This window comes from Nothoprocta perdicaria, unplaced genomic scaffold (assembly GCF_003342845.1).
Source record: "Nothoprocta perdicaria isolate Ctin4 unplaced genomic scaffold, notPer1 scaffold_158, whole genome shotgun sequence".
NCBI lineage: Eukaryota > Metazoa > Chordata > Aves > Tinamiformes > Tinamidae > Nothoprocta > Nothoprocta perdicaria.
In genome coordinates this window covers 831,530-846,875 of record NW_020454738.1, presented here as the reverse complement: position 1 = coordinate 846,875, position 15,346 = coordinate 831,530, and the positions used below count along the sequence as shown (strand labels likewise).

General features: G+C 38.4%; 1 protein-coding gene across 6 annotated transcripts in view; it reads right to left on the bottom strand.

Moving 5' to 3' along the window:
* GLRA2 (glycine receptor alpha 2) overlaps nucleotides 1-15,346 on the bottom strand; it is a 117,937-nt gene that overhangs the window by 20,206 nt on the left and 82,385 nt on the right. For 3 of the 6 annotated variants that reach the window (XM_026035314.1, XM_026035318.1, XM_026035315.1), the window contains exons 8-9: nucleotides 8,565-8,714; nucleotides 6,532-6,651 (exon numbers count right to left, since the gene is read on the bottom strand). In XM_026035314.1, the coding sequence (XP_025891099.1) occupies nucleotides 6,532-6,651; nucleotides 8,565-8,714 (270 nt within the window). Of the gene's footprint in view, nucleotides 1-473; nucleotides 574-6,531; nucleotides 6,652-8,564; nucleotides 8,715-15,346 lie in introns of those variants that run through there. The other 3 variants (XM_026035316.1, XM_026035317.1, XM_026035319.1) reach the window with 2 other exon arrangements.

The following is a 15,346-nucleotide window of genomic DNA, read 5'->3' as shown; positions in this document are numbered from 1 at the left end:
AACAAAAAGGGATAAGTCCTAGGGTTGCACTGACTTCTTACACTTTTTCTGGAGTGTTGGACAGCAACAGTTTAGGTCAAATGTAGTCAACCTGAAGTCCCTCATCTTTGTTTTTGCAGATGAAAGTAGGAACAAAGTAAGAAAACACAGAACAGATTCAACAACAAAATCATAAATTTCAAAAACAATCTGGAAAACACAAGTTTGTTCCTCTAGCATGTGTTTCTTGAAAAGCTACTTCTTGTTGCTTTAAAACACCAAAAATAAGAACGTGTCTTCCTAGCTTTTTTTTTTAGCTTCCTCTGCCCTATTTTCAGTTTGCACTCTCCCCTAGGTATAATAAAAAATGAGACATTTGCACCCAGCTGGAGAGCACCTTTCATGAGCTGGAAAACTGCAGACTTCATTTCTGGCATATTTCCTGCTGTTCATGAGTAACTACCAGGACAAACTCACTCAAGTGAAGTGCAAACTTCAGTCCTCAAGGCTTGTCAGGTTAGAACTGATCGTTTCATGCGCAGCATGCTGGGTAGGTACAAGGGAGGACTCTGAGTTTCTAAAGCAGAAGGAACACTGCCAAATAAACAAGAACAAACAAAACAATAAAAACTTTCTCAGATACACCTAGATTTTTTTTTCTAGTTCTATCTATCCTGAGGTGATGGAGTGTAGTCATTTTACAGCCTCAGATCTGAAATATATTCTTCTGTGGCGTTAATTCTACCACACTTATATTCTGCTCATATCTTACTTCATATTAAGTTGTAATTTGCTATGGTATTTGGAAGGTGGTCAGCATGAGTCATCATACTACATCATACCCTGTTTGGTGCTTTGATACGATGCCTGGTTCCTACAGTTTGATTTTCTGTGCCTTGTTTCCACAGATTAATCTATGTTGTAGTAGTTATGATTCTTCTGAACAAAACTTTATCTTCCTGTGCTTTATCTTCTAAAGTTTCAATAATATTTGTACTAAAAATATGAGTGCATTATACATACCCAAAACAGTGTGCCTTAGTGGTTCCTATCTGCCTGAGAAGTGGTAACTTCAGTAACAAGGAGCAACAGCTCCAACATGGCCAGATAACTCACCACGCTCAGTAGAGAGATAACCTTTGTTATCAGCACACTTAGCAATATTTTTTCTTCTCTGAAAATATGAGGTAGCAGTTTTTTGTTTTCAATTAATAATAATGAGTTTACTGTGGTTTGGATGATGGCAGATCCTCAGTATACCAACCTGAGTTTCCTGCCAGTACTGAACCATGGAGTCTCTCTGATTCAGTGGATATGATGATTCACGAATTTTACAGGCTTAAAACTTGTAATTTCTCTAATTCTCTGGTTTTCACTACCCCTGATCTAGACTTTTTTTTAACAGAATTAAGAATTCTATTTTCTAGGCTAGTCTGCCTCTTCTCTGGTACCTTGATTCCAGCTGTTTATTTGTTCTCTTCCAGCTTTCAATAATGTTTAGATATGAAGCATTTGATATTTGGAGTTGTTTCTCAACTTTTAGGCTGCTTCAATAATCTCTTCTGCAAACTGATATTACATTTTCCATAAACTAGTCTGCCTTTAATTACAGAATCTTTAATCTGCCCAACTTTTTATTTGGTTTCCAATATTTTCTCCCTTGAAATTTGACTATCCATTTTCTCTTCTGTTTCTTGATTTGGGGTGAAACAATATACAATCTGTCATCTTACTGTGTCTGAGAAAATAATACACATTTGCTTTTTGCAACCCTTGCAAACAGTAGATTATATATATATATACATAAAAAAAAGCTTACACTATTTCTTTGTCTGTGTTTGTATTTCTATTTAAATTTTTTTTATTTGCTTTTCCAGGAAGCTTAGTAACTTAATTCCCCCTATTTTCTCTGTTGCTAGTTGCTATCGTATTTCTATTCTCTCATCTACTCTGGGACACCTAGACAGACTTGCTCATATAGCACCCCCATGACCAATCTGCTTCTTTTCATACTTTTTTTTGATTTTAATACTCTTCTCTCTCTTACATTACTCTAGACTTAAATCTAGATCTCAACCTAAATCTTCTATGGCAACATTTTTCTAGTTTGAAATGATGTTTTTGTTTAAACCTTTCAATCCTTTATAACAACACTAGTTAATAAACAATACAAATATTCTGATGTTAACTAAACCCATTCCGACTATTCATAGTCACAGTTTAAAAGCAGGTATTGACACAAAATCACAAGGTGACTTAGTAACACATGTCCATTGTCCCTGTCTGGAGTTTGACAAGTTCAATGTCTGTAGCTCAAAATGCATACTGTAGTATATCCAACTATAATCACAGAATCCCAGGATGGTTGAGGTTGGAAGGGACCTCTAGAGATCATCAAGTCCAACCCCTCTGCTCCAGCWGGGACACACAGAGCACAGGGCACAGGGCGGCCTCCAGGCGGGTTTGGAAGATCTCCAGAGAAGGAGACTCCACAGCCTCCCTGGGCAGCCTGTGCCAGGGCTGTCACCCTCAGTGAAGAAGTTCTTCCTCACATGGAGATGGAACTGCCTGTGTTGCAGCTTGCACCCATTACCCCTTGTCCTGTCACTGGCCGCAACTGAGAAGAGTTTGACCCCTTCCTCCCTGCATTATACCCTTCATGTACTTAGACATATTGATCAGATCTCCTCTCAATCTTCTCCAGGCTAAATAGGCCCAGCTCGCTTAGTCTTTCCTCACACAAGAGATGCTCCAGTCCCTTAATCATTTTTGTTGCTCTCTGCTGGACCCTCTCTAGAAGCTCCACATCCCTCTTATACTGCAGAGCCCAGAACTGCTCCCAATACTCCAGGTGTGGCCTCACCAGAGCAGGGCAGAGCTGATCAAGATAAATGATCATTTTGGTGTATTTATCTTCTAGATTTTTTTAGTGTCATTACATAAAAGTGCTAATGCAGTTTGCCCTGGAGAAATAAAAGTGACCAAAATATCTTGAGGGTGTTTATCCATAACACAATCTACCCTGTGTTTAATCCATTAAGTAAAGAGAGAGAGAGAGAGAGAGAGAGAAAGTCATTCACCCTGGATTCCTATTTTTCACAATGAAACTCGTGTGCTTGGGCTTGATCTGTGAGTACCAAAAATAGCGCAGCAAAAAGGGTTTTCCTTGAGTACTTCCATTATTCACATGATGCAGCAGGTTACATAACGCAAACTGTGCATTACACTGCCAGGCACTGTACACACGGATGTTAGCGTATAAAAATTTCCATTGGGGACAGTAGTACCAAATGTTTTAAAGGGGAAGGCAGGCTAAAGGCACTGCCTTTTACAGCAGGAAAATCTAGGAAATCTTAGAAAATTGTTTGGAGGTCTGACGGAGGTATCTCAATATGCTCAAAATGGCAGAGACTGTCTTTGAAAAGCAGTCTTGCTCAATGAGTACCTCTCCTTCTTTTTAAAGATGCAAATATTTTATCATTTTGACAGTCAAAATGATTTTGTTTGGACACTTCAGGCATCTGTCTCTCCACTGACAGCTCCCCCAGAGAACAGCAGTTCTCTAAACTGTTCACCAAATGTTTCCATCTTTACTAAGCAGAGTTCTCTTTTTTGCTGTAACCATTTAGTCTCACTCCGAGCTCCTTCATCTGACAGCACCATTTGTACCTCCCTTTGCTAATCTGCATGCATGTGAAACCAACAGGACACAGCACTACTATTTGTATTGCTCTGTGCCCCCAGCACATGGGACTAGAGTCTGTTACAGTGTTACAGCCTCCAGTTGCATGGGKTTTTTTTTGTTCAAGCTGTAAAATTATCACTATTAACTCTAACAGTCCCAAACGTGATGCCTATTTTTGGCTATCACATGCATAATTTAGGACAAGGGGTAAGTCATCTTCAAGATGCTGGTAATGAGTATTGTTGTACTGTGACTCATTTTGAGTACTGATCATGTTACATAATAATCAGTGTCTCAGAAAGGATGGGAATCTATGTAATCAGAGTTCTGCTGCTTCCTTTGAATCCCATTATCTTGAAAAATAAGCAAATCTCATTTGATTATTAGAAATCATATTTTAAAAATAAGTAATTTTCTTTCAGGTGATCTKGCACTACACAAATTTAAATATTAATGTAATGAAACTGTACTATATCCTCAATACCATTGGGCTCTTGGCTTCTAAAGACTATACTCTCTCTATACGAAAGGGAGTAGAGTGTGTTATGTAATAAATAGGCAATCATTCCACGTATCAGAGACATACTTCTGTTGTTGGATGCATTCCACTGTGTGCATGAAGGCTACACAAGTCTTTAAGACAAGCACTGAATACTATCTCTAACAGAAACTGCTTGGGGAATGCAAATGGGTTGAAGAGCTGATTAGCTGAGGATGTAAGATTTTACTTTGTTTAAAATGTTGCAAAATGTTCTGATAGTGCAATCTTCCATAATGCAGTGACAGGTCAATGGTTCAGCTGTAAATGCAATGTTTGGACCATCAGCAACACCACCTAAGCCTTCCAAAGAAACATTAACCACTGTTCAGGTTTCTTCTGCTTTCATGCAGTGCCCTCATGGCTGCCACACTAAGAAGAACAAAACCCAGCAGAGCCCRTAATGAAAGCAGTGACAGAGATGCGGGCTTACGAAACTGAAAAGAGTCTTTTCCTTATTCTGTAGATCTAACAGCTTAATACACTTATTTTGGCCAGATGTGCTTTATTTCCTATCCTTGTCTCCCCAAATTGGAACAGAATGAGGCAGTATAAATATTCAGTCACCCTCTTTTCCACAGCCTCCTCTTGGCTATGATTATTGGATGTGCATTTACTGTAAATTTTTAGTGCTGTAAGCAATAACTCAGCAAGTCAAGCTCCTTGCTTGTAAGCCTTCTCTGGCACTACAGTCCATGTTCCTCTCAGCAGGCAGATGCCCTGAGCAGAAATGTACTGAGCTGGTACTATGATAGCAACCCTTCCAAAACCTGTGCCCTTTCAGGCTGAATATATGGGCTGAATATATGGGTAAAACATGGATATAGCCTTGCCCTAGTCTGTCTCCTCTCTTCACCTCTCAAGCACAAACTACTTTCTGTGCTGGGAATCCTCTAGAAGAAATCAACACCACTGGAGCTCTAGCTCCTGAGACTTTGCAGTAAAAATAATTCCGAGTCATGGCGTTATTGTGCGCCATCCTAGCTTCTATAAATATAGAAGAAGCCATCTTCTATAAATATAGAAGAGAGATTACTCCAGACTTGCCTTAGGCAGAGAATAACAGGTCCTTACATGTACCTTAGCTGGGCTTCTGCCCCTAAGTGATCAATGACATGTGCAGTGCTGAATACTTACTTGGACTGTTTCACAGCTGCATGATGTCAGCTGTCCAACAGCAGCATGGTCTTACTGATTGCCTCTTCTAGAAAGACTCTGGCAATTCCTGGCAATTGTTATGTTTGGCTTGGTATATGTGTAAATATGATTATTTCTACCTTGAAAGGGCTCCATAAATGAAAGCTTTCTTCCACTGTTTGATATCATGTCTCTAAGTCAGCAGTTTATCCTATTTCAAAMCTTCTATCCTAATTTCTCTGTTTAACAGTAACTGTGTAACTTTACTGCTGTGATTTTGAAAGCTAACAATTCCCTTTATAGTGCACTAAATTCACTGAAATCATTTGTATCTTACAATCACAAAACTTTTCATAGAGCTTGATCAAAGTCAGAGACACATTACAACTCAAAAGCTGCTCCAGCAATGTGCTTGCTTTAGGAAATCAACTTGTGAAATATTTAAATTCTTGTCCCATTTTGTTTAAATGAACAAATTTCATTTTCCAGCTACTAGTAACAAGCAGAGGGCTGTACACCAAGCCCATTTCTCTCTACAACMCTGATTTGTTTATCTTTGCTACTCACCTGTAATCTGGATCTATCAGCTGCTATGCTATTTCTTCAGATTTGCTATGCATTACACTGTGTAAACGACTTTGGCCCCATGGCTCTTTTCCGACAAGAATAAAGAAACCAAAGAATGTATTTTGGATTCACAGGTATTCTTTCTCCACTAAGTAGGGTTCATGGCATGATGAGAAGGAACATTGCATGTTGATGGTGCAGGAATAAGTATCATACCAATTAAATATGCATTATAGTTTTGTTGGCATGTTCTCATTTGAAAGGTGAGACAATGCAGGATTTCCTGTCTCAAGACATTTCCTTTGCTTCTGTCCCACTCACTCTACACTTATTACAGGACCAGGCTATGGAATACACATGCACTTTCCTTAGGATGTTTGGAATGGGAATGGCACAATCCACTCATAGAAACAAGAAAGCAAGCACAAGGATGGGCCAAAAGGAAGATATGCATGAAACTGCTGTTCATGCTGGGGACAGTACTGTATATTTTGTGGTGACACTTAGCAAAGAGAATACAAGAGGTTACTAGTGATGTCATGAAAATCATCCATTCTAATGATTTATGACATCATTGCAAATGCTGGAATTCTCTCTTGCTTTCTCTTTCTCACTACAGTTTTACCCTCAAACTTGAATTGCCGATCTGATTCACTGTCCCGTGCGCTGATGACTCTTTGCTCCGCAAGCCATTCATGCGCCGCACGGACTCGACGCTTTCATTCCCAACAGTCACAGCCTGTGCCTGTCCCCAGATTGTCAGCATAGACAGCAGCAGCAAAAATGGGCATAGTACAATGGTAACAGAACAACACATACAACACGCAAAGAGAAGAACGCTCAGTTAGAGAAGACCATCATGCAAAACTATGTGATTCACTTTCAAGACAAAATAAACCAAGATTATCTCAGGAAGAAACCTCAAGTAAAGAGATGCAGACACTACATCATAAAAAGCTGGCCATAATAATTATTCTTCTTGTAAAGTGAGTGGCCAGATTTATAGGAAAGTGAACGCAAGCTTTTGCTAATGGGGAGCCATCTATTTCTCCAGCAGACTATTTCCTTGTGTTTCATTAGGGCATTTCCCATYTTGTATAGAAGCCATATATAAGGCTTAGATAAGTGCAGATCTGTTTTTTTTGTTATAGACCCTGTTTTAATAGTCATCAGAGTAATCATTCCCCACAGCAGATGAGTGACAGTTTCTGTGGGCCAAAGCTCCATCATTTTTTTAATGATGTCAAGGCCATCACTGATCCTTACAGATGTTGATGTCTTGCTAACTTGTTCACCTCTAAAGAAAACATTGTATCTGAAACTGAAATTGCAGGCCAAATAGAGCATTTTCTGCCGCTGTTCTGCAGCTCATGGAAACAAAGGCATCCAGTGGCAGCACATCTGGWGTATGTGCCTACGACTGGCAAGCATCTCTGTTCTCTCTAGTAATCTAATCTTAGCAGGAATCTCARCTCACCTAAAAATAACATTAAGCCAGAGGACAGCACTGGATTGCTTCCCAGAGCATCCATCAAATAATACATTAGCTACAGAACATTTATTAGACAGACATGTCAAAACAAAAATGCCCTGTGCCATTGTTGTCATCCCTCTTGTAAAGGAACCCATTATTTGCTGCTTATAACTGTTGTGCAGCTCAACTGAATATTTATTTTACCAAGCAAATGCAAGCAAATATTTATTTTACCTAGCAAGTGTTCACCGGCAGCAGTAAACCTTCATGTTTCTGCTCTTACAGAAAACCAGTGACAGCAGGAAGGATGAATAATGTAAAGTTCTTATAGTTGCAGGAATTATGACTACAATTCAGTTTAATGTCTATTCTTGTCTTTTAGTTTGCTAAATGAAAAATGAGGAAAGACAGACAGACTTCTTAAAAATTTTTCTAGATTGACTTCAGAGTAAAAACAAGCCTGAGCATCTGACATTTCAGTCACTGGTATAAAATAATCTGATAGTGATACAGAGAGTCCTTTTGTTAACAATTTTTGGTTTGTATCAAAAACAAACTGTGAAATAGTGGAATATAGAGAAAAAAAAATCCTACTCTCTGTTTTTCAATATCTCGTGTATTGGTTTAAGGTGGGAATGATCCCAGTCACTGATGGCTTTCAAGTGAGGGTAGAATGGCTGATCACTCCTGCAAGGGGCCCTCCTAAGGAATTTCCCAATTTAACATGACTAGCTAGGGATGGACTAGAAAAGATAGGTTTCAAACATGGTTTGGTTTGGATGATGACAGAGAAATATATTGGTACACTATCTACATTGCTACTTCCAACTGCACCTTATCTGCTGGCTGATATCCCATAATAGCATAAGATTTGGGGACGGAAGGAAAATCTAACAGCAGTCTGGCCTGGAATAGGTAATAAGGTACAGCTGTCTCAGGAAATAGGGGAAGAGAATAAAAATCTCAGAATCAGTGACCAATCTATTGACATTTATTAATAAGGTCAATGAGCTGCAAATAAACCCAGTAGCCAGTTTTCAGCTCTCTGTCAAGGAGTAAATCACTCAAAAGGAAACCTTGAGTTGAGACTTTCCTTCAAGGGAAGGAAGAACTGAGGTGAGAAATCAGACTGTCAGCATGTTGTCAGGGCAAACTCAGCCACCCTAAGTAAAGAACAGCTGTACCTTGTTTTGTCTTCTTTGCCTTCTTCGAAGTCTCAGAAACTCCTTGTGCTGCCGTGAAACAAAGTTGACAGCTGCATATTCCAGTAACGCAGCAAAGACAAAGAGAAGGCACACAGCCATCCAGATGTCAATAGCTTTAACGTAGGAGACCTAGAATGAAATGGGGCACAATATGTTATATTCCAGACTCCTTCAAAAACTGAAGATATTTGCTTGAAAAATAAACACATTTATGAAAAGCTTGAGTCCAGTTCTTTTTTGTTTGTTAGCTTATTGATTTATAACAAGTAAAGTAATCAAAATATTCATGGAAATATGTATTCACAAAAATATTCTAATTATGATTTACTGTCTTTGGCAAAAGAATTAAAATTCTAACAAAATATAAGTGGACTTACAGTCACAGCTTATCAGAAAGAATATAGAGATAGGGCAAGATACAATACGTATTGGAAAAGAGCCCTGAAAAGATTATAGTTATAGCTCTGTTAATCTCTTATGAGCTAGTTACAATATTCAATAATTAGTTATGTTTGGTAACCATAACCCTAAAGGAAACTCAGAGCATAGTATCCCATTGGTTGACATAACCTCTTGTGTATGTTATTCAACATTCCCCTGCTTGCCCTTTCTAATAATTCTATAGTAAAAATACATCTTCATAGATATTATAATTGCAAATGTCCAAATATCAGATGTCTTCTATATAGTAAAAGCTCATTTTGATTTGAATTGACTGGTCCATTATAAAATCAGACGTATTCCAAGACTAAAATGTCATAAGGCTTTTTATACTATTGCCTGCATTGAAGGGTAAACAGTAGTCAGTTAATGAGATGCATGTTAYTCCTGTCAAAGGTATATTGTCCTTCACAGCTAAGTTTGCACTTTWTCTTTCCTTACAGTCTTAAAGTTTTTAAGCAAAGAGTTTTTTATATAGGCAACGGCAGGTTTTCTCTTTTGTTTACCAGATATTACATCTCAATATAAACACAAAGGGCTTTACTTGGTTTTCTAAATCTAAGCATGATCTAATGCCCCGTTAGGTATCTAGCCTCCATTTGCTAGTCCACAAGTGCACACGTTAGCAAGATCTCTGGAGATGTCTCTGGTTCCTTAGAGCACCTCAGAGGACACTGCCACCACAAATGAATTGTTSATTTACAGTCAGGCAAAACAAATCACACCCAAAACTCTGAAAAATTATGGCAAATAAGTATGCAATGGCTGAATAATACCCTCTATGCAATTCTTTTCAAGGCAGTCAGAACATACATTGGTCTGAAAGGATCCATTTCAGGAGGTTTTGCACCTGTGCACCATGTTTTTAAATACTATCAGCTTTCAAAGTTTTCTTGAGCTTAATGACACAAATAAAAATGCAAACAAATGACACAKACTCTATTGTGCAGGTCCTGAGCCTCAAGCAGGAAGTTTCTGAGGAGCTGAGTACTGCTGCTCAGCACATATAGCATTCAGCAGGGAGCATGCCTTTTCCAAGCAGAATCATATATCTCTGTAGCAGTGACWACTCCACTCCAGCTTGGCACTGCAATGCCCACTGCCATGCCCAAAATGCAATACACCCCATCTGAGACAGAAGAGAGGTATTTAGGAGGTGATGCTATGAATTCATACTTTCAGATTAGATACACAGTGGGGATGCATTTCTGTGTCTCACACAATAAAATCCTACAAGTTACACCTTTACGGAGCATCTGTAAAACCCAGTGAAACTCTGCAGTGTCCCAGATGATGTGCCACAAGCCGGGAGACAGTAGGAACCAAACCACTGCAATTTCTGTAAAACAGAGCTGAGTACAGATTACTTGTTACCTTCTTTTAAGGGGCAGCTTGTTTTCCCTCACAAATGCCCATAGGAGTCATATTAGACATGTATAAACAGCTGGAATGTGCTGCACAAAGCACAAAGCTGAAGCCACAAGAATTAGCATTTCTGACTGTGCAAATCCGGTCCTAGAGTGCTGAAAGCACCGAGGGCAAAATAATAACAGAAGCCCTGAGTTAGCCTTCCTGCCACTTACACAGTGCTGCCATAAATGGCCTTCACACAATTGCTGAGCCAGCTGGATTATTTTAACTCCAGCCTACTGGGCTGGAATCAGAGGAACATAATATGCTTGGCAGGTACCTAGCTTGTTTTATCGTTGAGCCATTCTCATGCCATGGCACAGCTTTAAATGAGCAAACAGAAAGTGATTGCTTCCAACAACACATTACAAATAAATAAATGCAAAAGTGCTGCAGTGAGTGACAACTGATCCCTTCATTTTCGATCATTTTATGTAATTTTACCATGGTATCTCCATTACGTACAGAGAACTATGTTGATAAAAGTCTGAAATCCTGTGCAATTTTCTAAAAATAGGGTTTTTTTCTAGCCACCCAATGCATGGAAAACTACTCAGATCTACTGCACCAAGACTACAAGAGTTAAAACAAGTACAAAGCAAAGCAGTAGTGGGTTTCATGGTTTGTCACGATCCATCTCTGCCTTAGCTGACATTCACCTGTGCCTTCTTTTACCCACAAAAGGTCCACTTGCCCCAAATCCTAGACTTTTCTGAAGTAGACCTCTCTCAACCACCTATCCCACTGAAGATGTTCCACTTGGTATGGAAACATTTTAAAATGCATTGAGCTGGGGACTTGGTAAACAATCTCCTCTTCCAAACGGGAATCTTAACCACTGGAATGTAAAGGGGTTCTTACTGTCTTGTCACAAGCACAGGTATAGGTTGAGGAAGCCCTGTCACAGGGTATTTCATGGTGGTTGAGTGATTTACTTATTGACATGAGCATAGAAAAGGTTTCATCTTGGTCCACACATTTCAGATGAGTGCTATAACCACTTGCCTATCAGATGCTGCAGCTTCTTCCTGTGTTTTAAGGAGAAAATCTGTTTCTTATATCACTGGCATGGCCCTTTTTCTGGAGTTCCTCAGCTTTTCCCCGTTATCTCCACAAGAAACTCTCCAGTCTTCAGGCTGCTTTGTGTATGTTATTCCTAAGTGCTTACTTTCCTTTTGCACTATAGAGCAAAATTTTATACATCCAACTTTGAGTGTAAAATATTGCTGTGTGACACAACAAACAGATATCTGTTTTGTATAGACCACGAATCATCCACATTAGCTAATATCTTCATTTGATTTTAAGCATCCAAACAGTTGTATCTAAAGTTGTATCTGAAACTATCCCACAATACAGACTGTCACCAGAGCACTGACCATCTTTTCCATAATTTTGCTTACAGACAGAATGCAAGATCTGCAATAACACTACAAATACAAGGTTGACATTATCAAGCTACCAAGTATAAAATATTAGTGGTGGTTGATTTTTAAAAGGTAGACCTTGTAAAATTTTATTTGAAGAGCCTATAACCCCAATAGCATATTGGCTCCATTTGCTCTGTGTTTGGAATTTCTGCCTCATTCAACTTTATCACTTGCAGAAAGGACACTAAGCAGTTCCTGTAATTTCCTTTCTGTAAAAAAATTAACTGTTCTGTGTTTGACTGCATGTTGCAGAACTTCCTTTCTGCAGTTTTATTTTGGAGTTTTCTGAGAGACAGTGGCTTGCTCCCAATCAAACCATAAATAATATCAATTATTCAGATGCTCTGTCAATGTTTTAGAGTGAGTAAATGAGGAATTTTTTGTTCAGAATGAGGTCTGTCTTCAACAGGAGCCAAGTATGATAAGCAACTCCTTTCCCTTGATTTATTTCCTAATCTGTTAGCCATGTGCACTGTTTAAATGAGTGGTTTGTGCTCTATGTAATACTGCTGTAACATCAATGAACCTAGTGAAGTTCCTCTAAATGAACATCAAAGGAAGACAGGATATTCATGAAATGCTTGTATACATTAAACCTTATAGAGAGGAAACCATCAGTACCAGTTCTAATTGTTGGGATACCCCCTTCCACATCCAGTAGCATTCCTTCACCCCTAGGAAACCTGGAAAGGTGCTCTATGACACAACTAACCTGCCTTAATATATTTTCTAATTATGTTTTCTTCTCTGTGGAATACTCATTTCAGAAATAAGGAGGAATCGAGAAGAAGCCAAGAACCAGCCTGTAGCAGGGAGATGTTGAGGCCAGCCCTGTGATGTTTATCGTGTAACCACTACAAACCACTACAATACACTAATAAAGAACTAAAGTAATGACTACATTTACTGTAGCAAGCAGTATTAYCAGGCAGCCCAGCAGTCCAGTGCTGAAACCCTGATGGTGGGGAGTAGAAGAGGAGGGGAACAGTAACTAAAGCTATCATTTCCCAAGCTGTGATAAATGTTTGCTTGCCTCTGCAAGATTTTAATGTCCATATTCTTTGATTTATGTACATTAAAATGACAGGGAAAAAAAAAAAAAAAAAAAAAAAAAAAAAGCTTATGCTATCAGAGCTATTATTCTTCTACTAGAAAGTATGTATGGTATCTGATATATATATATATATATATAAATCTGGTATATATATATAGTATACCAGATTTTGTTAGGAGGCAGTTCTATACCTAACCAGCCCTGTGGAAGTTGTAGTGTCCTCTCTTTGCTCACTTTCAGCAGCCCTAGGTGGGCTGGGAAGACAATGATCTGGCTGGTGACCTTCTTCCCTTTTGAGATGAAATTGGATTAAAATCAAGTCCCACATGTCCTACTCAGCAACCAAGCAACTACTCGTAGACTAATGTGACTATTGAGTTGTTTGCTGGATGAATAAAGGAAAAAGTGGCAAACATACATTTTTTTTCAATTATTTGAACACAAAAACCAAAATATTTTGAACTCTTTCTTTTTCAGAAATATTTATTTCATCTTCCATTTTTTTAAAAGAAAGGTGGGCATCTTTCAAAGCAAACAAGAAATAACCAAGAATTATTTCATTTAAAATTTTGAAAACTTCTTCATACATACACCATTTTTCTTTTCTACCAAACATGGCAGAGACTCACAAATTGCCCTAGTTGTCCCAAATTGCCTTTTCTGGTGAATAAAGTATTCATCCAGAATTTTTTGCTCTATTTCTATTGCTGGTTCTGCCAAGTCATGAGTTGCTAAACCTTCTACCCACTGCTGATGCAGAACTAAATGCTGGCTGTATTGAAGCCAGGAAAAGTATGACAGTCATTTATGGTTTGTTTTTTCATTCAAAGGCAATTCTTTAAAGATGTCCAGGGAACTGAAGTATTTACAAAGATGCTCACTAGTAGAATTTCTGATCAGGAACCAGATATGACAAAATTCATAAATACCGCTAATAGCTAGCACTTTTTTTTTTTTTTTTTTTTTTTCCTACTGTGCATACTTTGCATTCTTGAGCAAGAGAAGGAAAATATGACCCCCTTCCCCAACAATTTTCAATTCCAGGGAAGGGAAATAACATTTCCACAACAAATGCTACTCTACTACTCCATCCAGCCAGAAGTTTTCCAAAAGGAAGTTTTCCTGATGGAAAATTCAAATGCTAGCATCTTTGACATTGACCATGCACACAGGTCTGGTTTTGTGACAAGTCTCTGCCAGCCATTCTGGCGGGAAGACAGACAAGGTTGGGAATCCACTTTGGGGACCAGGCTGGGAGCCTGCGGCAGGAGTGCATGTGGCATGTTGCAAGGATAACTCAGGAAAATCAAAACAAATGATCATACTCATTCTTTGAAAACTCATATTTTTTAAATCCCATTCTCATCACTATTCAAAACTTCTTTTTTCCTTTTAGATTCTCATAGATTTTCCCTTGGAAAACAGATTTTAGGTAGCATTCAGCCCTAGTATCCACAGATGCAATACTTATTTGCCAGTAGTGATGGCCACCAGTATACCAAATCAATCACACTCCCTCCAAAGAGCAGGCTAAATGTTCACCACTTTCAGTCAGAGTGGGAAGATACAAGTATCACAACATTTTGTGAACCTCTGGCACACATGGTTAAGAGTTAATTCACAGGATCACATTATAGTATACCCAGCAAGATGYAGTGACAGAGGCACAAAATAGTCACTACACCCTGGAGATATCTATCCTTTAAATTCCATGATTATATTTTATATGGTACATTACAAAAAAAGTAAATTTGTGTTACAGGTAAAGGAAAGCTATTCTAAAAAGGTAATAACATATTTCTCTTTAGCATGAGTTGTGTCTATTCACACTTTATGGTCTTTCTTCTAAAACAGCATTTTTCCATCTTTTAAAAATGTAATCCCCTAAATACAGATTCAGTTATCAGGTAGGTGATGTCAAGAGTACTTGTTTTTCCTTCCCAAGCATGTTGGCATATTCATCATTTGTCATTTTGTACCATTATACGGTCTCACTGCCTTGTATTTTCCATTTGTAAAAATTCATTCTTTCTGTATAGGAAATTCAGACAAAGATGCACTGTTTCCACTTGAAGAGCCCTTGACTTTCTTGAAAATGATGTGACTTTTTCAGACAGAATGAAAAAACAAAAAAGAGCAATAGCTTAAGGCATTTTTTCAGCCAAACAGTTATACAGCTGAGAAAACACAAGCTTGTGCTTTGGTATGATAATGGTGTTGATTCTCTGTTTGGGAGCAAACAGGGTGACTGTATTATGCAGTGATAATGCAGGGACAGCTTGGCTTCTATTTCCTGGGGGGACTAAAACTCTCATTGAAACTGTAGCCAGGGTTAAAAGCCCAATGCTGTGGAAAGATAATCAACTGTCTACTGTATCACTTTTCACTGAGGGGAAAAAAAAAAAAAAAAAAAAAAAAAAAAAAAA